The sequence below is a fragment of the Anser brachyrhynchus genome, assembly GCF_964034855.1.
Source record: "Anser brachyrhynchus genome assembly, chromosome: 20".
Taxonomy (NCBI): domain Eukaryota; kingdom Metazoa; phylum Chordata; class Aves; order Anseriformes; family Anatidae; genus Anser; species Anser brachyrhynchus.
This window is the reverse complement of record NC_137713.1, coordinates 2,772,097-2,797,374: the sequence shown is the minus strand read 5'-3', so window position 1 is coordinate 2,797,374 and position 25,278 is coordinate 2,772,097. Positions and strand designations below refer to the sequence as shown.

General features: G+C 37.0%; 1 protein-coding gene across 4 annotated transcripts in view; it reads left to right on the top strand.

Annotated features, from left to right (window-relative positions):
• The window catches only part of USP32 (ubiquitin specific peptidase 32), a 78,635-nt gene that overhangs the window by 19,649 nt on the left and 33,708 nt on the right, over positions 1-25,278 (top strand). For all 4 annotated transcript variants that reach the window (XM_080563562.1, XM_080563565.1, XM_080563564.1 and 1 more), the window contains exons 2-9: positions 1,659-1,786; positions 7,591-7,696; positions 8,254-8,372; positions 11,979-12,138; positions 21,960-22,091; positions 23,525-23,632; positions 24,299-24,414; positions 24,829-24,891. In XM_080563562.1, the coding sequence (XP_080419688.1) occupies positions 1,659-1,786; positions 7,591-7,696; positions 8,254-8,372; positions 11,979-12,138; positions 21,960-22,091; positions 23,525-23,632; positions 24,299-24,414; positions 24,829-24,891 (932 nt within the window). The remainder of the gene's footprint in view (positions 1-1,658; positions 1,787-7,590; positions 7,697-8,253; positions 8,373-11,978; positions 12,139-21,959; positions 22,092-23,524; positions 23,633-24,298; positions 24,415-24,828; positions 24,892-25,278) is intronic.

The following is a 25,278-nucleotide window of genomic DNA, read 5'->3' as shown; positions in this document are numbered from 1 at the left end:
TCACTTCAGGTTGTAAGTAGCATATCGGGGAGTCTGCTTCTAATTAGGGAGGGAAGGCCCTGGAAGAAGGCTTTAACTGGCATGCCTACCAACGTGTTTGAGCATTTGTTGAAGCATCACACTTAGAGACATAAAGAAAATAAAAGATTCCATGGACATGTTAATGTGAAACAGAGAAAGTCAAATACCATATGTGCCAGGTAGCAGTAGTATACCAACCTTCTTTTCCCATATAATTAAAGTATGTTTATTTTCCTAAAACAAGATGTAATAGTAACTTTTAGTAATAGTAACTGTGGGTCACGCTTGAGGCTTATTTCTTAGATCCTTGTTTGTTTTTTTCCTGGTAAAAGGTACCCAGAATACCTAATAAAATTTGAGAAGAAACATGACCCAATCTCTGTTTTTACACGCTGTCGTAAAGTCAAGACCCCAGTCTGTTTCAGTGTCGATGAGGGTTAAAATCAAGGAGGAATGTTTCAACATCATTGGCTTCTTAAGGAACGATTTTCCTTTTGATGAATGAATTAATCGAAATGCGGATGTTTTGAAGGGAATGCTGGGTTAAGTCCTGAAGTGCTCTGTTTTATTTTGGCTGGCAAAAAGCTGGACAAGCTTCTGGCCATGTCGGAGTTGCCCCGTCTGGCTGGTTATATCAAGGGAAGGAAAATGCCTTGCTATAAATACGGTGCAATAGCTGTCACGGGCAGCATCTCTGCGTTGGCTTCGGGCTGCTGAACGCTCCTCTGCAGTACGTGGGAACCTACATGGGATCCAGGCCGTGGTGTGTCACACTCTGCAATCCGATTTTGCCAAAGTACTTGTTTTGTTCAGTGAGATACCTCTCAAGTATGCATTTTGCTTGTGGACCTAGAGTAATTCTTTGCCTTGCTCAGAGCTGCTTAACCATGTTGTTAAAAAGTCGCTTTGTGCTCGTAAAGTAGGAAGGCAGGGACTGCTTTTCAGGACACTCATGCAAGTATAAAGGGCAACTCTTCAAACTTTCCACCTTTGGTTTGTGAAAAAGTTTGAACAGGTTTTAGGTGGTAATCAGACTTTGACTGTGCAAGGGAGTCTTAGGTGGAGAATTACTTTTAGTCCAAACCAGTACTGCTGTTCAATTCAGGCTTTGCTGTGCTGTACTATCTCATAAGCCTGTAAGTGGTGATTACTTATTTTTTTTTATAGAAAAATAGACTGGTTGCTAGATGAGGCTGTTTGAAGCGTGCTGCTGGAGCTGCTCTTCATAATACTCACCACAGTTGGTTACAGATCATTTCTCTAGCTTACATGCAACATAAAATTGATCGTAAAGCTAGCTTATTTTCCTTCTGTGTGACAATAACGGTGCTTAATTTAGAACAAATTATAATACATTATTGTAGTCAAAGAAAACAGGCAGTGAACTGTTGCAATAGTTGATGTTAACTTTAGTTCTACCCCAATTCTCTTTTTTTGGGGGGAAGATTAAGATTATTAGATCTCATTTTCCAGTTGTTGAGTTTTTCCACTATCTGGGTGAGATCATGCATTTAATTCTTCTGATCTTTTATTTTTATGATAAATATAACGTGTACAGGATCTTGGGAGTCCTTAAGGTGTTAGATTTCTATGACATCTTTATTGACCAAATCTTTTTCTCCTCTTACTCAATACAGTTACAGACATAGAGCTGAAGCGACTGAAAGATGCTTTCAAGAGAACTTGTGGACTCTCGTATTATATGACCCAACAATGCTTCATCAGGGAAGTTCTCGGTGATGGAGTCCCTCCAAAAGTTGCTGAGGTAATCTATAAACTTTTCTGGAGAGATGTATATGGTTGATACTGTGTACCCTAGACGTGCATAGACAAATATGCCTGTGCAGAAACAGGCAAATTTAATTTCTTTCCATTTTTCATACAGTGTTACAGTGTGTGTTCTCTAACTGAAGGTAACGTTCCAGACTTGGATCATGAGCTGTCACTGATGTGCGCTTGACTGAGTCATTGCCTGACACCCATCTAATAGGTGGCAGATGACTTCAGGGTAAATCTAGGTATCCAGATGTAGATTTGGGGAAGTGAAAACCTGGGAAGTTTTAACTCTCTATACAAAACCGTTATAGTAGAGGAATTTATTTACTCTGGAGGTGAGCACGCTGTTGGTTTCTCTGAGATTCCATAGGTTTTTACTTCGTTTTCTAAAGTGCAGATTAATCTTTACAAGCTCTCAGAAATAATTTTGTATATTTTAAATATATATATGAACGAACTGGACAGTAGCCAGAACCAAAATATGCTACATAGGTATAAATAATACATGTATGTGTGTGTATATATATATAGATGTATAAATATATATGTTTATATATATATATATGTTTATATATATATATATATATATATATATAAAAATAGTGATACCATCCTGCACGTGTGTTGAAAAAAAATTTCTTTCATAGAGTTGTCTGTACTTTGAGAGAGAAATTAAAATATTGTTCAGGGAAGAATAAGATTAGCCAGACCTTTCAAATGATATTTTGCTCCATGTCATTTCTAATCACAGCTGCTATTTCTGGTATCTTCAGCGTTATTGACCTCACAGGCAGCGTGCAAGTCTTCCAGTTTTATTTAGATAATGTGCATAGTCAGGTGTGTGTTGCAAAAGTTTAACACTGTATTAGAGGGTTTCTTTTTTCTAAGCTTAATGTTTTCTCTGTTCTTTTTTCTTTCTTTTCCCCAAGTATTGACAAAGAGGATATTACTTGCTTCTGTAATATATTTGGCAGTTTTATTTTTATGTGTGTATTCAAGCACTTAACAGGAAATACTGTAATGTGTGTTAGCACTGTCAAATTGAATGGAAGTATGAGATTTCCCGTAGCTCAAGGCAAGTGTCTTCAGTACTAGTTTTGGTATATTTTGTTTGAATACTTTGTTAGTACACAGTAAGATTTAAAAAATAATAAAATAATCTTATACTGTACATGATTTTTTTGAAATAATAGGAAATATTAAAAAATTTACATTGTAAATTAATTTGTGCTTTCATATCCCTTTTATGTCAGTATTAATGGTTAAATTATTGATTTGGCTGAGATAAATTTTCACAAATAGATACTTTGGGTTTTCAGATGTCTTCTGTTACCGTCTACTTTTCTTTTTTTAATCTGACCTTGAAGACACAATTTTTATCATAATTTTGTCTCTTAACATTACAGTTCTGCTGCAGTTTTTGGTTCCCATTTGGTGAAGTAAAGTTAGTGGAAGAATCATGACTGTTTTCTGACGTGATCTCATCAGAAGTGGGATATCAGCATCTCAGAATTCCAGTACAAATTACTGTGTACCGAATTACTGTGTACTTCTAGCATTCATATTCAGGCAGTGCAATATTCATATCTCTGAGCTTGAATATTGAAAATCCGGACAAAACTTGGACTTGACTCTGCTCATATTGTAATGGGATTCTTTGTAATTCAGTGTGGAAAGGCAGGCACACTCATTAGACAGCTAAAGCCTTGTTCTGAGTTTTCAGCCTTTCAGTCATTAAAATGGATTATTTTGAGCCTGAGGTTGCTGGGCCGTTTTCTCTGCATGTTTTGAGTAATGGTTCGTTGTATTTGAGGAGTGATAGGCCTTCAGGAATTCATTAAATTAAAAACACTGATAGAGCAGGCATGCAAAAGAGGGAAATGAAGTCTGTGGAACTTCGATCAATTTACATGATTGTCATGCACACGAAACACTTAAATGTTCCGGGTGGTTATGTTCTGAAAGGATCTCTTAGAAAAATGGAATTGAAAATATTAATAAAATGAAACAGCATGGGCTGTCTGCATTGTTTGAACTGCAGGAAAGCCGGTCAAGGGCTGAGATGCATGAACACAGCAATTATTTTTAAATCTAAGGAAATAAGACAATTAGGATATGCAGTTATGGGTACCTTGACAGAAAAAATATTGTTCAGAGGAAGTAGAAAGAAAGAATGGTAATATCTCAAGAAAGCGTTTTCAGTAGCTTCGTATGTTAGTCTTAGGAGAGGAAGAATGCTGAGAAGGACCTCCTAACTTTGTCCTGTGCAGTCGTGTCAAAGACTAATTAGATTATACCTTTATCAGCTTAATTTAGAGGGAGTTGCATATCAACCTTATTGAAAAAGTAGTAAGCAGTGACTTTTTCTTGCTCACTTCTTCCAATGTATATTATATTGTGAGAAGCACTTGTGCTGGTTTTTCTCCAAATGTGACTGTAATGTAAGTAGAAGAGGGATGCTAACGAAGACATGAAGGACATGTAGGGGGAGCTGCCAAAAGAACGAGAATGGAGACTTCTCAAGGACTGAAAGAGAAGACGGGTCGTAAGAATAGAATCAGGGAAGAATCCAGGAGGTTTTATACACTAGAGGAAAGAGCCAAAAGAATGCCTTGAACATCCTCTCCTACCCTTCCAACAGGTTTACTAGAGGCTGTGGGCACAGGGACACAGAATTGCTTCTCATTTTTTACAGTGCATTTTATTAGAAAAAGCTTTCCAAATAACATTAATGTGAAAACTCGTGGGGCTACTTCTTTAGAAACGTGAACTAATCTTGGTTGTGTGTTGTGTGCAACTTACCCAATGTTTGTAAACTCTCACCAAAAAATGATTGAGTGACTGAGGTAAAGGTAATACCAGCTGCTGATTGTTCTAATTCAAAGGTGTGTTAGATACTAATATCTTGGACATTATCCACAGAATTCCCTTTTTTTCAAATCTTGAACGATATGTTGTGTTATAATAGTATATAAATGGAATATCTGGCATTGAAATGATACTGAAACTGAGATGTGTAGAGTTCAACAGAAGTGGGTGAAAAGTTCAGAGATGGGTATGAATTAGAAATATGCTTTCAGATGGATGAAGAGAGGAGAGCTTTATTCAAGGTGATTTATGAAATAAGTGTGCTTTAAAAGTCTAAGAGCACAGAAAGGTGAAATTTGAGTGACAGAGAAGAATAAAGAAAAGATAATCTTTTAATCAAAGTTGTGAAGGAAAAATAGTGATTTCTCTTTCATTTGGCCATATTTATATATACATGGTCTTTGAAAGTCCCGTTAATCTGAAATGTGAGAATTCTCTCCCTTTTTATACTTAGTGTGCTTGGATTTTTGTTTTTTTTTTTTTGTTTTTTTTCTTCTGAATCTGAAGAAGCTATATTAAGACTTAAGTATAGTATTCAGCAGAGTTAACTGCTTATTAAAAAAAAAAAAAGTAATGGCTCCAGTGTAATATAGAAGTAAATCACTTATATATGCAGTGTAGCCCTGAAGGCATCTTGTGCAATCAGAATGATTAGAAGTAGAAAGTGTGGAATTCAGATCTCTGCCTTGACGTAGTCCATGAAGCATACGCTGTGTCCAAACAGAGCACAAATTTAGTTTTAATAATTTTAACTCCTCAAGCATTTGCAAATGGATTAAACTTCAGCAATAGAAGATGACCTGAGCGTACTCTGGGAGGTTAGTGTGGGTGGGTGGTGCCGTCTTACAGCAGAAGGAAATGGCAGGTTCTACATAATGTTCCATACGACGAGATCCTTCTGTGCTTCTGTGTTCACTTAAATTTACCTGCCCTCAGACATCTTTAGATTTTGGGGAATTTTCAAAGCCTCGCTGTGGTCCTCTTGCACGTCCCTCAGCAGTTCCCTCTGGCTGCTGTCAGCATGTTTACTCGCTGCTCAGAAGGCTCGGGGAGGCGTCAGGTTACCATCGTGGTGATTTACAAGTACTTTAATATGAACCTGTTTAAGTGATTTGGGAAGATTTTACTTTCTCGGAAGCCTTTTTCCAGTGCTGAGTTGTTCAAGACAAAGTTCTTGGTAACAAAATTTGTTAAATTTTGCTTTCCTGGTCTAAAAGGGGCAAGTTCTGTTGAAGTATTTAGCTGATTTTTTGGCTTCCATTTAGCATAACCCATTCTGATGCTTGTCAGCTCTTGGGGAAACAGTTTCGTGGCATGTAGACCTGTGTGAGTGAGACGGTAATGTTTGTTGGTCTTGTTTTGGAAGACATGGCACCCATGTTCTGCAAAGGGATTTCAGTCTGTTAAAAATTGATTTTTCTCCTTAATACTCTTCATTGTAACGTGCTGTCTGGTTCCTTTGGCAGGCACAACTGATAATAGATTGCACTTGATTACACTGAATGTCCTACGTAGTTATGGTAGTATATAGATGTTCTCTTGTAATATTTGAAACGTGATTTATGTACTTATTTCGTGCCGGTTTCATGGGCAGCTTCATTCTAGCTACTTACTCACAGCCTGAGGTCACCCACTTAGAGTGAACTGGATTAGTGAAACCTGGTAACAAAAATGGTTATTTCAAATCCAGGTTGGTTCCCTGGTTTCACTCATAGTCCTGCTACATGAATGCTTATCCTGCTATCACAGGCAGCGCGTCTGCAATCTTCTTGAGACATGCAAAATTCTCATCATGCTTAAATGTATTTATTTATTTATTTTAATTTATTTTCAACTGGTTTAGAATTATTCCTAAGATAAACTTAGTGTTGATAGTTGAGTGCTCAGAGGATGCATCCAGTAGCTTTCTGATCTCAGTTCTGCTGTTTGTGAGAGGTCCTAATACAGAGGTAGGTTTGCTGCTTTACCAACTTTTATACTTAGAAAATGAAGTCCTAGTAAATATGAGAATTCATACTTTCATGTGGTCATTTTACTTTATGATGATTTAGAAGTAGATTGTTTTGACGTGTTTAAAACTTTAACTTGTTGGGTAGATTCTCAGGATGTCACACTTAAGACTGTTAGGGCCGTGTACCTTTTTTCCGGAACTGCTGGTAGTCTAGAAGAGAAATGTCACTCCAATCACACGTCATCTCTCACTTTCGTTTTCTTGTCACTTGTGGGTGTAAATGTTTCCCGATGGTTATGGTGGATTTTAAAAACAAAAAAACCAACCAACCTAAAATGTGTATTCGTTCTTTAGACTGGTGGATTTTGGTCTGTGTGTCCCAAAGGGTCATGGCCTCTTTCTTAGCCTTGCAAAAAAGGCTAAAATTAATTGTGCAAACTCTTGTATTTTCAAAGATTTTTTTTTTTAATAGAGGTTAGGAAGTCAAAAAAAAGTTAAAAATGTTGCTTTTGCTGTTTAGAGCTGTTTGGTTGTGGTTTGTGTGTTTAAAAACAAACGAAAGGTAGGGGAAGGGATGCAGGGGTAGCAGCAGTTAAGACCTGTGGGTTTCATCCAGTGGTTTGCGAATGATTCGCTCTGCTCTGTTGGGTAATTCACAAAATAGTGGATCTGCCTGCAGTAATGTGGAAGCCCCACTGACCTCTGAACTCTGCTAGGGCTCTTTGGCTAAGCTGCCGTATAAAGAATACGCTCAAGGCTTTCCTGGAGAAAAATGAAAAAGCAGAACATAATTACATGTATACATCTTGTTTGTAACCTTGTTTATTTAGAAAGCAATTCAGTAACAAGCAAGGAAAATAGTATTTAAAATGTACACAGTATTTTTAGAGCCCTGGTGTAACTTGTTGCTGTTAGTTGTGATGTCTCTGTTCTTGCTCTTAATGTTTTGGCTTACTTCTGTTTTATTCTCTTAGGTTATCTACTGTTCGTTTGGAGGAATGTCCAAAGGGCTGCACTTCAATAACTTGATAGTTGGATTAGTTCTACTTACAAGAGGCAGAGAGGAGGAGAAAGCAAAATGTAAGTAATGCAACTTTAAAAAGTAATAACAGTATTGTGTGTGTAAAATGCACTTTTGTAAAGGAACCATAAATCGTGCTGTATTAAGTCACTGTTGTCATATGTAACCGGGGCGTACATTTGCCAATAAAGATAGCATATTTTTAGCTGCATATTTTGAAATTCAACGTATTTTAGTTTTCTGTACCTAACAAAGTGAAGTATTCGTTAAGTTCCCATGATTGTGGATGTTAGGATCCTACAGAAAGACTGTTGAGTACTGTATGTAGGCAGAGAAAGGAGGACAGCACTGGTATTTTTCAAAACAAACTAAAGCATCTGCCTACTGACTTCTGTTGTTTTGTCTTCCTTGTTAATCTGACTTGATAGTATTTATTTTTTTTGATTAGTGGGCAATGGTGAAAGAAAGAAAATATTTCCTGATCTAAACCTTATTGAGCTATACTGTGATTGAATCAAATTATTGCACTGCTTTTGGCATTCTTAGCCAGTTTTAAACCTAGTATTTGGAAAAATACAACTGTGGTAGTTGCTTAAATATTTCTCTTCTTCCTCAGACATTTTCAGTCTCTTCTCTAATGAATCTGGGAGTTATGTTGTTCGTGAAGAGATGGAGAAGATGCTGCAGGTGGTTGATGGAAAAGTGCCAGAATCTCTCAAGAAATGTTTCTCTGAGGTACATTTTGTACAAGTTTTATCTTACTGCATTCACAAAAAAGTGAATATTACATTAGGCAGATTTTCTTCTGCTGTATAAATTCATGTGGATGTGTGGCAATAAATTAACCTTGCTTAAAGAGAGGAAAGGTTCATAGTTTTTTTTTTTTTATCTTATAATATTACATGTGATTTTTATTGATGTAAGTAGCAATTTGGTATATGCAGGCATTCTCCATGCTGCTTTACTTACTATGCTAGTTTGAAAGATATCATTCCCAAAAGGTAGTCATGTAATCAATTAAATTTAAGTATGAATATTGCTAGTGGAATTTTATTGATTAGTGTGGATATTTTATTGCAGTTGGGAAAGAAATCTAGAACACAGATCTGAGAGAGGAAAGAAAACCTGCCCCTTGGATTTAAAAAAAAAAAAAAAAAAAAAGCCTACCAGCAGTGGTTGCTTAAAATAATAATTTTAGAATATTACTGCTGTCTCACTGTGCCTGCCAGGAGCTACAACATTTATTTATGCATTAGGTTGTTTGAGAGATGTAATAATTTTGAAGCTTGTTGAAGTCTTCCCCTAAAACAGGCTGTTGTTACCTATAGATATTCACAGATACTTCCTTGGCCCTAGTCATCCTACTGAACTGTCAGGTTTGCTTGATTTGGTTGTTTCCTTTAGTTATTGACCAGCAAAATCTAGTTGTCATTATACATTCTTCTGAAAAACTGGTTGAGGAGAAGCTTTATTTGTGGATTTCAGATTACTTAATTTCCTTACAAATTCTTGTACTGTATTTGCGATAACTTTGGTATGCTTGTTACCAGCATTGGCTGAGGCAAACTTGCTTAATCTGGCAGTGGTGTCATGTTGGCTTTGTGGGCAACAATTACATTTTTCCTTCTTGCCTGGGATCATAAATCATATGTATACTGCAGTCCAGTTTCTGGAGCTGACCACTTCAATATTTCCTACTTATAATTCCCCATCAATATGGTGTGATGAATTATACCCTAAAACTTAATTGCATACTGTCCAAGAAATCTAGAAATACTTTATGAAGATCTTGCAGGGAAAGAAGTATCAATCTGGCTTGATACCGTTTTCCTGTTCAAGAAAATGCTCTATATCGATTTTCTTTTAAAAGGAAAATAGTGTAATAACCCACTCAGCAGGATTTACTGGCCTGTTAATCATACTAGGTCATTGCTGAAGAGCGAGAAAGTTTAATGTTCCTGCTGTGGGTCTGCCTTCCTGCCGTATGGCAGATGAGTTTATGCTTTCCAGGATGGTGTTTATAGGTACTTTCATTCTTTCCTTCAGAATTACTGCATATGCTCATCTAAAAATAAGAGCTTTGAAGTATATCTATGTTTTCCTCATCCTTGCTTTTGGAAAAAAAAAGAAACAAATTCAGTGATATCTGCATTGCTCTAGTTGTTGAGTTCCATCACGGCTCAGCTGTAAAACTTACATGCCTCAAATGCTCTTTTTCCAAAGCTTTTTCCTGTCCCATGTCTTCCTTGTTGTTCTAATCAATTAGAAGGACACAGGAGTCTTAGTGAAACACGGCACAGCTCTTGCTCCATTTACAGAAAGCAGTGGAAAAAAAACTAGTAGGAAAGTAGAGTGGAAGAGGTAGAAGGAAAATGATCTTGAGTCTGATTCAAACTGCTAAAGAAATTAAAAAACAAAACAAAAACCCACCATGCTGTGGGCTGCATTTTTCTTCTCTGCGTGACAGCAAATTTGCTTTTGCTTAATCAAGTGGTTCTGTAATCGGCTAAATCCTGCGAAGTCCAAGTTGTTGACTTACCCTTTTCCTGGCAGTTGTTCATCCCCCTAGCCTTGTGCTGGCTCAAGTAATTTTATGATGTCTTGATGAAGTGGATTGAGAAACTGATCTGCCTGAGAAGTAACCCCTTTTTCTGTAGCTACTGTGACTGCTGTTGCAAAAGAGAAGGGTTGGTGCCTGTAGGAGGAAGGTTAGGATCCCTGCTGTCGGTCAGTCGTGTGGATACGTACTGATTAAGCAGATGATGGAATAGCAATGTAGCATCCTGACTTCCTTGAATCATTGTCAGGTGGAAGTTTATGACAGTGCCTGTAAGTGTTGGGGTATTCCTTTGTTCCCCCCCTATAAATCCTGCGGATAATTTTGCTGTCTATTCTGCTATCAATATCAGTTTAGTTAAAGGTGGTTGAGTAGCACAGTGCTCAGGTTTTCCAGTAGAGAAGCAAATGAAATATGTTCCTAAGTTGTACCTTTCTTGTGTTAAGGTTAGAGAATCTTTCTCCTCTATGAATTACCAACAAAGATTGCCAGTCTTCCCTCCTTACAATTTTTTTCAGTCTTCTCTGATAGTTCCATTTATTTCTGGCATGCTTAGGTTGGCTTTTGTACTGGATTTGTTATACAAGGAAGTGCAGGTAAAAATTCCCCAAGGTGATGCAGGGCTGTAAAGCTAGCAACAAGCACTTTTTTTCCCTGTTTATTAGTAAAAGGAGAGTCAGAAGGCAATTTGATCACGATATCTGCATGTATTTATAGGAGAAAAATATAACACTAATGTGGGAAAAAGAGCCAGGATCTGGAATCTGAAATAATCCATTACAAATGAAATATGAAGCAAATGATTTGGCAGCAATGGTGATTAACCATTTTCTTCAATTGGCGTTTGCGGATAGTCCACGCCCCGGTGCAAATTGTTGGATGCTGTAGAGGTGTAATTCAGTGAAGCTTAATGGTCTGTGATATTAGGGAAGTTTAACTAGTCAATGGCTTGAAACCTCTTCCAGTTTCCAGACCTCTGTTTATTTACCATGGAGATTAGGGCCTCCATATAATGAGTTTGTCTACTGATAATAGGTTTGCCTTTATTGTAGTTAGTTTTCTAGGCAGTGAAGAAATAAGTCTGCTGATCCCTATGGTTTCATCGCCACAGCTTGAAAACCGTTCAGCTAGATGGTTTAAACAGCCTCTTCAGCAGTTAAACTCTGTGAATCTATAGTTTTCACATATTCCTGAAGAGGCAGTTCCATGAGACATCCAGCAAGAGAAACCTGAGTTAGGAGATGCTGTGAATGTCATGTTTACCTACATGCTGCAAGGTGTTCTTTGGTCACCAGCAGCATGATTTTTTATGCTACCGCAGTGATTTTTCATACTGTTAGTTATTCACAAATCTAATTATGCTAGGTGTTTGCGTGCTTGCACAGATATAACACAATGCTTATGATTTTATAGCACCTGTTAGTCAGCACGAAAGAGCTTTTATCTGTCATAACAATTTCAAATTCACAGAAATAACCCCTGTTGTTCTGAGTTGTAAGAAACCATTTTTCTTCTAATCCCCATAACCTGAGGTTCAGAGTAAATGCCTTTCCAAAGGCCACATTGAGTAGGAGGTTGAAATGCAGAGAGCTGAGGAGTCTAATTTCCCTCCTTGTGCTGTATTTCAGAATGAAATAGAAAAACAGGCATGGCTCCAAAAAACTATTTCAGTACTTGTTTTTATAGGAGATTGTCTTAATTCTTGTTCTTGCAGCTAGATGGTTCCTGTTTACGGATACTGAGAAAGGAGAGAAAACCAGTCACGTTTTCTTATTTTCTAATAGGGTGAAAAGGTAAACTATGAGAAGTTCAGGGTTTGGCTATTGCACAACAAAGATGCTTTCACATTTTCCCGTTGGCTGCTGTCTGGAGGTGTGTATGTGACACTCACTGATGATAGTGATACTCCTACCTTCTATCAAACACTGGCTGGAGTCACACACTGTAAGTAAAAGATACTTCTTATTATGTGCATTTCTTAAAACTGTTTCAGAGTTCACAAACTTAAACTGTTGCCTTGCTGCAGTTGTTCGTTAAATCTTCCTGCTCTGATTAGATGCATGCAGTTCTGTTCAGCGAGATACATTTCTTCTCCATGCTAATTTGTTCTCTGCTTTTTGTGCTGTGACAAGTAAAACATTGTTATGTACAAGGACACAGTGGGGCATTATTTTGAGAGAACAGTATTGAGATTACAGCATTTCTTATAGTAGATGTTGACTACCAGACAAATTAAAAAATAAAAAAAAAAGCAAAACGTCTTCTCTGACAAATAAGTTAATCTAACGAGACTTGATGTTAATACAGGTTTTGTATTTGCTTTTTCTGGTATAGTGGATCATAAAACTATTGAGACTGTTTTGGTAACAATGCTTGTTGCAAAAGTATTACATCTTAGGTTGTCTTCTACAGTCAAATAAGTAATATTCCTGGCATGTGATGTAGTCAGGGAACTAAATTAAAGAGAAGCCTCCTCAGGATTTGCATGTAGGAACGATCTCCAAAGAACAAATGCTTCCTTATGTCTATATTATTGCAAAAGTAGGAGCAGCTGTTTTTTAGATTAAATGTAAAAACAAAGAGCTGACAAATTATACTTGATGTGCAAGTGTAATGTGAGCATACATTACAGGAAAGCATCTGAGGGACTTGGTGTCCCTTAGGAGAAGGGTCTTTGCTGTTGAGATGTCAGTGATTCGAACAAGCTGCTTGTACTTTATGCACTCATAGATTTTTCCGTTGATGTGAGCATGGCATTTTCTCCCTTCAATAGGCGGATTGCTTTAAAGTTATGTATAGTTTTTATAGTTTTTTTTCTTTTGGTTTTAAATATGGATTAAAATTCTGTTTAGAACATCTGAAATGGAAATGCATAATTAAATCAGAAGTTTATAGGCAAGTAATGTATTAGAGTTACGGGAGAGATTGCAGTAGACATGGAGGTTTCAGAAAACTACTCCAAGGTCTAATAGACAAGGTTAGAGAAAGGTTTGCTAAAATGAGAAAAAAGAAAAAGGAAAAAAAAAAAAACAGATTCTTGAATTCTATGGACTTCAGCCCTCGGAAAAATCTATTTCAAACTGAGACCCACCACACTTCCAGCCTTGTCAAGTTTGCCTTACTCTAGGTATTCAAAGAAAGCTTTACCCCATGCCTCTGGATGTTACCTTGGAGCTTACTTAGATTTTTTTCACATGAAATGGAACCTTTTTCTGTACAATTTTAACTAAGCTTTTCACAGAAAGTTTATTTATACTGAAACTGAGGTTTGTAGTAAAAAATAAAAAAATAAAAAAAAAATCTGATTCTTAGAAAATAGTTGTTTGGGTGGCTTCATGTTACATTTGTTTCTGCTGTAGTAATTTTGATTTTTTTCTTTAATTTCATAGAGAGTATTTTCATTTTCTTATTGCAAATTTTTCGACCCTTGGCTTGACAGAATCCCAGTTATTTGGTCAGTCTCTGTCAGATGAAATTGCCTCAAGTGCCTCAGTTTACATTTGAGCTTTTGTGATTGCAGGGACCTTCCACTAATCATGGTGACTCTTAGCATTTCAGCATTTCAGCCGTCTAATCATTGTCTGAGCACGCTTTCGGCAGGAACAGTAGTCTCTGTTTTCCATGTAATGACTCGTCACCTCTAACTTCCGCTTACCTCTTTGATGTCTTCAACTGTACAGCCTCGAATCTTGCTTAATTATTACTCTTACATGAATCGTCTCCTTCATGAAGGAACTGGCTTGCTCTGTTTAATTTTTTTAGTAGACTCAGCGATCCTACCTCAACGCTGTCAGCATCATCTCTGAGAATGTCAACCTTGAAACCAGCTCACTGCTGCTCTGAAAGGAGTACTTTTGTAATGCCTTATATTTTAAGGTTTAGAAATTCAAGTGATGCTCATGTATTTGGTTTTAATCTCTTAATCAAGTTAGTTAAGAATAATTTCATAACACTCCTGTGCATTGCAGCGTCTGATTTTGTATATCATGTTACACAAGAAAGTGTTTAGTCTTTCCTTTCTGGGAAGCATGCATGCATGCATGGTTGCTCCTCTACACGTGCTAGTTTGTGTAGCTACGTGTTCTCTTGGAGAAGTTAGCAGATTTTTAAAGCCTCATGAAAAGTGTTTGCAGAATTTCGGGTCTCTGCTGGGTGATTCAACACAAACGATATATTCTGGAGAAAAAACACAGCCAAAAGATAACATCACCATCAAAGGAAAAAAAACAACAACACTTGTGTTCTGGGAAAAAAAAAAAGTGTTGCTGTAGTATTAGACCAGACTACTGAGAAATTCAGTCTATTCTAGCAGCTGGTAGTGTTTATGTTTCTTTACCAGCAGATTACTTTTATAAGCAGTCAAGAAGGTGGGACTAAATGAAAACTTAAGCTTTCCATTGTTGGCATTAAAAAGCTGAAATAAAATTAAATATTTGAGAATGTTTGAAGTGATTATTGAATCTTCAGGTACACATCAGAAAGCTTTTCATTTTATGCAGGAAACTAATGTAGCTTACATTTATCTTTGCATCAGTAAAATGTTTCAAACTGTACCGCGTCTGCAGGTTCGGTGTGCTGAACCACATTTGGAAAGCTTATGTTACGGGGTGTGTTTGAACCACTAGATAAAATTAAACTGTATTGTACTTTTGTTATCTTCCAGCTAAATATTGTTAAAAGAAAAAAAAACACAACAATGTATTTAGTAATGTGTTAGAATGTATGCAGCTCGATACCCTTCAAAGGACAGATGTGGAAAACCGACAGCAATTTTAGGTAGTAAGAAGACAAACTGGTGAAGTAACCAGCCTCCCCCACGTCTGGACAAATGCTTCTTTTTATGATGTGTCTGATGATTTCCCCTGTGATTTGAGGCAGTAGAGGAATCTTATACAATAAATGCAAAAGTGAGGAAAATCAGAATGCTCGGTCACTTGGAAGTAATTGCAGTGAAATATGAATGCTTGGGGCCTTGCTGGTTTGCTTTAGGTCTGATATTTACCATCTAGTCAAGTCCATCTAAAGAGTAAGAAAGTAATCTTACCGTAGCTGGATGTACGAAGCAGTACGAGCTGTTATGACAGCTCCTTCTCTCTAAACTGAGGCTCGGTTTTAGTATGTTTAACTAAGATAATAGTTACCTTTTGGGAGAAAAAGGAACTGAAATTATGTTTAGTAAACCCAGGCAAACGCTGCTAGTGAAAGAGTGAAAGTTTTTAGAATTTATTCTACTGTCAAATGAAAACTAATAAGTAAGGCTCCCCTCCCAGTGCACGCACAGATTCATGCCCTGGCTGCCGGACTGCGGCTGGGTTGCAGCACGCCCTCTCCCGGAGCAGGGCTTTGCTCAAGCTTCAGACCCTTTTCAAGCCTTACCTCCTCTCAGTGCGCTTTCCATTAAACGTCTTGAATAATATGTCAGAGACGTGAAAAATTGTGGTGATAAAAATAGTGAAAGTTATTAACGTTGATGTAGGAGAGACAGCGAACATTCTGTTGCAAGGCACCAGTGACTCCATTTACGTTTGTTTAATGAGCCGAGCTATCAGCAAAACAAAGGAATTCTAATTTTTCAGTTGTAAATAACATTTGTTTCGGAATGCAGATGACTTCAATTATTATTTCTCAATACATAATTAGAAATTAAACTTTGAAGTTACAGGAAGTTGCATGTACTCGCTGCTTTTAATCAAATTTTGTTCCATTTCACTTAAATCATAAATAGGAGTCATTTTATCTGAAAACTACCAGAATAACGTAAATGTCTCTTGGACCTATGTTCCCAAAAAGTAGTTTAAATGATATGTGTCTCTCCTTCATCCAGGCAGTGACCGCTAGCACTAGTCTGGATTTTCTCAGTTTTGTGGTATGATTGGGTACCTTTGTTTTCATCATATTGAATAGCAGCGTAGTGGAACGTGTAAGTCAGAGATAATCCTGTCAAGGACTACTACTAACACTGAATTTCTCTGCAGGAGAATATTTCCGGCAAATCATTATTTGTCCTTAGTAATTACAAATTAAACGCCTCATCTCCTCTGGTACCCTCAAGTTCAAACACAGTAATTCAATAATACAAGAGTTCTTGGTGTCTGGAGGATGTCATTTTGGTGCCTACCCTGCAGGTTTGCACTCTTTTAAGTATCAGAGTGGATCTGAGTCCCAGCTTGGTGCAAAGCAGAGCTTTCTGCTGCTTGGTTTAGCAGATGGATGTAGAGGAAGAGGAGAAACTGAAGGGTGAGATCCTGCTGGTTTCCTTCGCTTGGCTGGACACAATTCTTCAGGTGCAACACAGGTGGTGGTAGCCTTTTCTACAGCTGGGACTTTTTGGTGTACCTCAGTGTCAGTTGATGGGCTTACATTGTTGGGTTTTCTGTCCTTATCCACGGGGGAATGTTCCCATTTATGAGAGGTTGATGGTTTCAAACTGACAGGCCGTGTAATTTGTGCTTCTCCGTTACCCTGTTCTTGTGTCACTTAGTTCTTACTAAATAGCATCCTAATTCTTCTTTGAAGTGACTATCTTCTGTCGTCAGGAAAAAATTGTCAAAATCCTCCTGCTTTTCTGATAGCTCTTCCTGAGGTTCAGTAAGACAGTGTTTAATCAGTATAATAATTATATTTTAGAACATAGTTACTGCTAATTTCTCGTAATAAATGAGAGACGCCCTGGATAACCAGATGTCATGGTTGAAATGCAGGAGTGAGTTGTTGAAACAGTATGAAGTTGAAACTGAATGCTGTGGAAGGAACCTCTTCTCTCAGACAGGTTTAGAAACCTGTAGAGCTTTATGGTAGGATCAAGTCTGTAAAAGGAAAGCAAAATCAAGCGATCACTTCACTTTGCCCATCCTGAAAGGCTGTCTGGGTGTGAATATGTGTCCTGGAGCTTGTCTACTTCAGTCACGGTGCCCACATTGAAACACCATCCCTTGATGATGTAAGGAAGGCCATTGGAAGATAGTTCAGAAGATTTAGGGTTTATTAAAGGTGCCTTTAAGAATATATCTCATTCTCTGCTATTTTTTTCCACGTGTGTGACCACTTGTGCTTTGAGGAGAACTGCAGTGTTTTAGACCTCTTCAATGTGTTCACATCCTAAGGCACTGATTCTATATTCAGCTGAACAGTGTTTCTCTAGCGTTTGTCTGGCATACTGTATGTAATATTTTGGTTGAAGTTACCATATTCCTTTCTTTTTAACTTTAAAAAAAAAAAAAAAGAAAAGGAAAACGAAAAGATGGAAGTATTTCAGCACAGTAGGCCAGTAAGAAGAAGCCTCAGTGTCACTTAATCTGCATCTTGCCACTTCGTTATCCTCTTAGTTCCCAGGTTATTTTATGTCCTGCAAAGCAGCTCTGTGCCCGGCTCCCAGAACCTTCGATGCGTTCATTTGCAAGTGCCCCACGGCCACGTTCAGGCAGAAACCCTGGTTGTGGTTCAGCCCGTCCGCCTCTGGTCCTGAGTCGGCTCCCTCGCAATGAAGGGCTCGCGGTGACCGGGGACGGGGTTTTGCCTGGAGGGTATCATGGTGAGGAGTAAAACGAAGCAAGTTGCAGTTAAAATGTTGGGAATATGGTATGCTTCTACTGCTGTGAGCCAGAGAGGATTGTGCCATTAGGTAGGTAAAAATTAGGTTGTTTATAAAATATATTCAAATCTTTGGTTAATTCTGGTGCTACAAAGAATTGCAATACGTCAGGCCTGAAATGGAAACCTGTTTTTACTTTTTTTCTAAGAAAGAATATTCATGGCTTGCTACCTGTGTAGCATTTAAGAAGGGAGCATATTTCATGAAAATGGCATTAAAATGAAGGGTGCTTTTTTTTAGTGTTTATTGTTGTTATTGCAGCTTGTCAATCGCAGTGTAGTGGCTGGTTTTAAATTAACTCATTTTTACAGTTTTTGCTGAAAACCTGTTATTTACCTGTTCTTCCTTTACTATATGAAGACTCCAGTTTGATGCGTGCTTGACGTTATCGTTCCTCCCACTGCGCTTGTCTAACTGCTAGTCTTAGAGAATTGAACTATAAAACACTATCATTAATTCTAGAGATCTGATTTTTTTTGGTAATTTTAATGGACAAATGATGGCAGGAGAGATAAAATAGCATAGAATAGTAAACGGGTAGTATCTGCTTAAATTTCATAGGTGCATAATGTCTGTGTGACCTCAAATAATCACGTGTTTAACTGACAAAAATGAATAATTACTTGCCTAGAAAACCAGTCTGTTCTGACATTTTGGAATCTGTTGTATTTATAAGATTTTTTTAAATTTTTTCTTAAGTTATTCAAAATTTGACCCACTAAATGAAAGCCCAGTTCACACCACCTGATGTGATTTGACCAGGTATTAGGAGCAAAATAATTTTATACTCTGAAAAGTTAAAATACTTGATATAAGCCTCTTTAGAGGAAGATGGCACTTTTTCATATGCAGTAGTATGGTAAGCGCATACACATTAGGATGATAAGTACAGTCTGCTTTTATCACGCTTCATTTAAACTTCAGTAACAAATGTGATTGTATGTATATATCCTAAATGGCAAAAGATTCCTGGCAGTTTAGATGTAACGAGAAACGTATGGCGCACTGCGTATTCTGAGATCAATTTACGAGATTATGTGCGAAAAATCACTCTGGAGAAATCAAATTATCTAACAGCTGGCTTTGCAACTCCAGACTTAAACATTTGCATCCAGTAAATCTTTCTGTCTTTTATGTAAATGAAACTATTTCAATAGGCTACAATTTATTGTTACCAAGAGTCATATTCTTTTGTTATATTTTTACTTCTCTTCAGCCTAAATTGTGCAAGTCTATTCAATGCAAAGAATGTTCTTTCCTGCTTCATCAGTTTTACTTTCTAAAATGTTTGGCTCTTGCATGGAAAAGTAAAATCAACACGCTAGATTTACCTTGGCTATAGCAACGTAGCGCTTCTTATGTTAATATTTATCAGTTATTATTTTGAAGGTGATTATTTGAAAATCTGTCTTTTAGAAGATAATATAATTTTAATCGCTCCTTGACAGAAACGCAGATAAGATGCTTTCTGGGATAACCTTTCTTTTCTGAGATTAGCTCGATAACGCAGTAAAGGTAGCACTGTAGAAACTGTCAAATTTAGTAAGTGGAGTACAAGTAGCTTCTACTATAGGCATTTGAGAATATTTTACCTTGTCAGAAAACTAATTTTTTCAGTTCTTACTTACTAAAGGTAAATGTCACACCTGCCAGCAAAACAGGTTTCTGCAGAGTTACTCTTCCATAACGACAACGTGAGCTTCCTCATGGTTTTTGGATATTCTTCGTGTGGCATCATTTCAGGAATGAAGTGTAACTGGCATGTCTGTTGTTCTTGCTAGTCAAAGATGGATTAAAAGGAAACAAACTGATTTGTATGCTCACCCTCAGGAACATTAGCATAATGCCTTTGTATTCGCTAATGAGAGCGATAACATGCGTGTGCAGTTCTTCTAAGTGACACTACAAACCTGCCCTTCATACGCTGTCGTTTGGGCAGCGTAATACTTCTGTAGTTCTCTTTATGTACTTAAGCTTCTGTGCCACAAAGTAGTTTTTACCTTTCAGTTGTTGTTTTATTTTTGATTATTTCTGTCCTTGAAACTCCATGGATATGCTTTTTTTTTCTTTTTGTGTCCCCTGCAGAATGCAGGTGCTGCAGTCCTAGCGTGATGTCCTGCAGGCTCTGCCTTGGCAGTGCGGCAGCATGCTGGGCCCTGCTGAGGCAACAAGATTGAGGGAAAGTGTATTTTATCTGGCAGATTTTCTCTCATCTGTTGATACGCGAACCATTGGGGGACAGGCGTGTCCTGAAATTGTCACGGCACTCTTGCATTTCCTGGAACGTACCAGGTGCCTTCCGTCACACCTGAGTGCGCTGCCCAGGCTCACGAAACTGCCTGCATCTGGGCACAGTCCCATGATATTTCTGTATGCTGACCTTCAAAGAAATAACTATTCTATTACTGCTTCTTGATTTGTAGTTGAGTAGGATTCCTGTATATGTTTAGATTACTCTTTCCATATGTATTACAACACAACCAAGAGCCAGCAGATGGTAAGCCAGATAAGGGAATTGATCCAGCTGGAAAGGAGGGAGAGGAGAAAGGAAATCAGTTCAGTTTTCCTGCTATATCCGTTCCTTTATCTCACTTACCATGTAAATGCACAATAGCGAGGCTGCTGCAGCATGTGCCTGGGGTTCAGCGGAAGGTAAGTTTTCTCTGTTCAGCCTGGAGTTATGTTAGAAATACGTGACCCTTGAACTGCAGCTGTAGTGTGGGTGTTCTGCACGCTAGCGTCAGGTCTGTCTCGGGCCTGTGCTGAAGGTACAGACCAAAAGGAGGGCATATTTTCGCTGATGTTACTTTGCTAGTTGCTGTCTAAAAGTACTTTACAGGAAGATGCAATCCCTTCCCACTCCTCAAGCTCCACCTCAGATATTCAACTTTTGTTAACAATTTTCCAAGCTTTCTGCTGATAGAGGGTGCAGCACTGTATAGTTTGTGAAATTTGTGGGGCATAATAGTACGTGCCCGTTGGGTAGTTACAACTCGTTCATGCTCGTTGTATGATATCTAAGTTACTATTCTGATTAAATTACTATTCTTAATGATCGACGTAGGAAAAAATCAATACAATTTTAATTTGACATGTGACTTGTTTTATCTTTTCTTAAGCCTTACAGGATTATTATTGTTTCTGTAGACTAAACCAGGCCAAATAGCTCAAGTTAAACCTATTAGAAAGCTGGCATGGATTTAAAGGCTCAGAACCATCTGGGAATGGGATCACACGTAGTGGTGCTTAATATAGACAGCTTTGTCATTACGTATCTATTAGAGAACCAATTAATTTACACTGACCTAAAGCAGTATTGTGACACACTTGCATATGTAAAAAGATTAAAAGTATTGTGGAGCAGAAACTCAATATTTTCTATATACATTTAATTTCAAAGATAAAACTGACAGACCCCTAAAACTTGGAAAAAAAATTGGCCTTTGTATGTTTTGAAAGAAAACACTTCTCCCTCTGCCTACTTCTTATTTACCTTTGCCTAACACCTTGTTTTGCTAACCCCCCTGATTTATATTAGATTATAAATTCCTCAGTATAAAGTCTCTTCTAGGTTTGTATAATCACTCTGCAAGGTTGACTGGGTTTCTAGGTGCATCTGTACTATAAATAACAAAGTAACATAAAATATATATTTTGAAATAAAGCTAAAATTAAACGTGACATTTAGACACTATTATTGTATAAGTAGAATAAAAATTTAAAATGGGAATTTTTCAAGAGAACCCAAGTACTAATTTTTTGAATGCTACTTTACATGTATTTTAGAAATTTAAATATTGGTTAGTTTTGCAAACTGATATTGCACATATAATCTACCTGTTCAATTCATCAAGAAGAAATTTATGAAAAAGAAGAGATTGCTGGAACCTTTAGCAGTAGGCAAAGTTCCTTTCTGCACTTCTAAGTACTTCTATGTATTATTGATGTCGAGCCCTTAGATATTGAATAGTTAAGATGATTCTTTAGGTAAGCAAAGTAATAATAAAACCTTTTCTTTACAGCTTGTATTTATTTTTTAAACACAGAAATCAAGCATAAAAAATTTAGCACCATTCTCTTTGTGACAAAATAATGCTGGCTTTTTATTTAGTGCCGAATTTTAACACAGTCCAGATGTTACCAAAACTTTCTTTTATTTGTGTTGCTTATACAGTGGAAGAATCTGACATCATTGATCTTGAAAAACGATACTGGCTGCTAAAAGCTCAATCAAGAACTGGACGTTTCGATTTAGAAACATTTGCCCCCTTGGTTTCGCCTCCTATTCATCCATCTCTGAGTGAAGGTATGCAACTTTGATGAAACGTGCCAGGAAGTGATGTTGCTGTGGTGTTTGCTATCCTGTTGTCTCCTGACATACAAGTTTTAGGGCTTCAAAACTTGTAGGTTTTTCTAAATGTATTTTAAGCTTGAATTAGAGAGAGTCATTTCACTGTCTGTATTTGTTGTGAGATCTGGAAGGACGAAGGTAGTGGTACTTCATGCATTCTTAGCAGTTGCCAGGACGCATGGGAGACCTTCTATACAACTTTCTCTTGTAGTTGCTTAACATTTTTCATCGGGTTCCTTAAGATTTTGTGAAGTGACAAAACATGTTGCTGTCCCTGAAAGAGAGAAAATAGGTAATCATTTTTACACAACAAATATGAGTTTCATCTGGTAATCAACAATTCAGCAGGCAAGTCAGACGTTGTGCCATGCAGTTCATGAAACAGTTTTCCCTAACGGTGTACGTCCAGGAAGATTTTGTTCAGAAAACCTGGTCAGGAGATTTGGATTTTGCGATGTTGACATGTTAATAACCAAGCTGGTCGTTCAGGTTGAAGCCACTCTGGTAATAACTGGAGGTTATAATTGTCTAATTGTCATTTACTGCATAAAATAAGAGTGTTAAGTAACATTCTACTTCCATACTAGATTTTTGTCCGGTCTTAGAGTGGTGTTTTCTTTTATCACCAAATGGCCAGCCTTTCTGACAAGTCTCAGTAGTAAGTAGAAAATGGATAATTATCATTTGGTAGATACAAGCTGTTGGAACACCAGAACTTATGTTCAATTCAATAGGGATATATTGCCATATCCTGTTGCTAGTGAGTGTGTTTTATATGCTAAGTAATACAAATTTACACAGCTGTTATGAGGAAACTTGAATCGTTTCTGCACATTCTGTATGTTTTCTGAATGAGTCATTAACTTTTTATGGGATCAAAAATGTTATATGTGTGGAATGAATAAACTCAAATCATTTGAAGGCCAGTGTAATGGAAACTCCTAACTCACTTAGGGCCAAATTTGCAAAGGTATTCAGTGATTTTCAAAATGAGCTTGTTGTGTTTTGGAAAAGCCATTATTGGCATCTGAGTACCTTTACTCTTTTGATCCTTTAGCTTTTGTGAAAAATGCTTATTCTAACCACGCTGGTTTAAATGCACATTTCTATAAATTAGCCATTACATGTAAGGTGTGGAGTAAGGCATCTGTTTAGGATTCCTAAACTCTATTTCCCTTTGTCTAGCCACACTAGTGATCTAATTCATCTTTACAATGGTCTTAGTAGTGATTCATTATCTTTATTACACTTGCTAAGAATGTTACAATCATAAATGTTTGTACTTGTCCATGCAAATGTAAACCATTAACACTTCACATAAATGCTAAGTATTATTGTCAACTGTTTCAGTCAGATGCTGTAACAGGAGATGCTTCTGTGGTTTGCAGGTTTGTTTAATGCCTTTGATGAAAACCGAGACAATCACATAGATTTTAAAGAAATTTCCTGTGGGCTCTCAGCATGTTGCAGGGGACCCTTGGCAGAAAGACAAAAATGTAAGTATGCAGAATGTTAACTATTAATTTTAGAGAACTTTTTTAGTTTAAACAAGTAAGTTCAGTTGTTTCCAGTTTCTTAGAAATTCCTTTCACATAAGTGTGCATCTGTGAAAGGTGACAGACTTCAGAAGTTTAAAAAAAAATGTTTAAGTATGAAGGCCTCCTTTTATAAAGCACAATTAAACTGAATTCTGTGTATTTTCATAACTTATCCATGGCTTCATATAATTATAAGCCTGTTTGGAGAAAAAAAGCATACTGCAGAAGTTATTTTGCAGTGTTCTGTGGTTAAATAGTATATTTTGTTTACTGTCCAGTTTTCAGCTGTGTCCCTGCAAGGTTCTTCAGTTTTGAAATACCTTCATTCCACACTTTTCCAAAGCCATCTTGCTGGAACTTAAAGGCATTGACTGGAAGTTTCTGTATGCACATATGTTCCCTGCTAAGTCACATCAGAAAACACAGCACAAAATTGCAGGAATCTAGATTTCAGTTTATTAAACACAGCTGCTCCATTTCCTCGCTAACACACATGCATCCTGCCTCATCAAAACTGTCAGCACTAAATCATGTTCTTGTGACTCTGCAGACTTACATTCTGTAAGAAAAAAAAAGTTGTTGAGTAGTTCTAACATACAGACGTAATTTCCTTTTTTCCCTCAGTTTGCTTCAAGGTTTTTGACATTGACCGGGATGGTGTGCTCTCTCGCACGGAACTTAAAGAAATGGTGGTTGCACTTTTAGAAGTCTGGAAGGATAACCGTACTGATAAAATACCTGTAAGTTACATTTATATATTTTTCTTAGTCGCTTGCTTCTGTTTCCTAAAGTCATTCTTCAAAAGTAGGAATAAATGTCATGTTTCAGATGTGAATGATGTTCGAACGCTGTTTCAGTGAAATACAGGCATCCTTAAACTATCTTAACTGAGGAGTATTGATAACTGGATGTAACTTACTTTGCATAACTTTACCCTGCCATTAACCAAAATAGAATTATTTGACTATAATGTATGCTGTTTCATATGAAGAAACCTTAGGTACAAAAGTGCAACTGTCTGGAAGCACTCAGTTGTGAATTACATAGTGGTATCATCAACATTTCTGATGGTTATATTTTTATTCTGAACACATACAGCTCCAGAGAGTGCTTTGAGAATTTAAATCTGTTTTCTAATCCTTTTGTTTGCCAAGGAATTGGACATGGATCTGTCTGAAATTGTAGAAGATATTTTGAATATGCATGATAACACAAAGGTAGGAATTTGCTGTTTCCTTATCATTTTTATATCATGGTATCTTCAGTTTATAAATAATAATAATAATAATAATAAAGTCTTCTGCTTTCTTTAAAGCAGAGGTGTGTCAATAAAAGAATCTTTCAAGAAATGTCCATCTTCCATTAACATTTTCCACAATTGTTACAAAAGAACATGTTCAATTTTGTAAGCCATTTTTACATACAGAACTAAACCAAATGAAATTAATTTGAAGCATATACCTTTTATAAGGCTTTGCGATGCATAATACCTCTTGAATCTGATGGTTGCCTTTTTCTGAAGAATGTTTTTTGTTTCATGTTAAAAATGAAAAAACGGGTATTACATTAGTGTATCTCATGTTTTATGCTATATGAAAAGACGC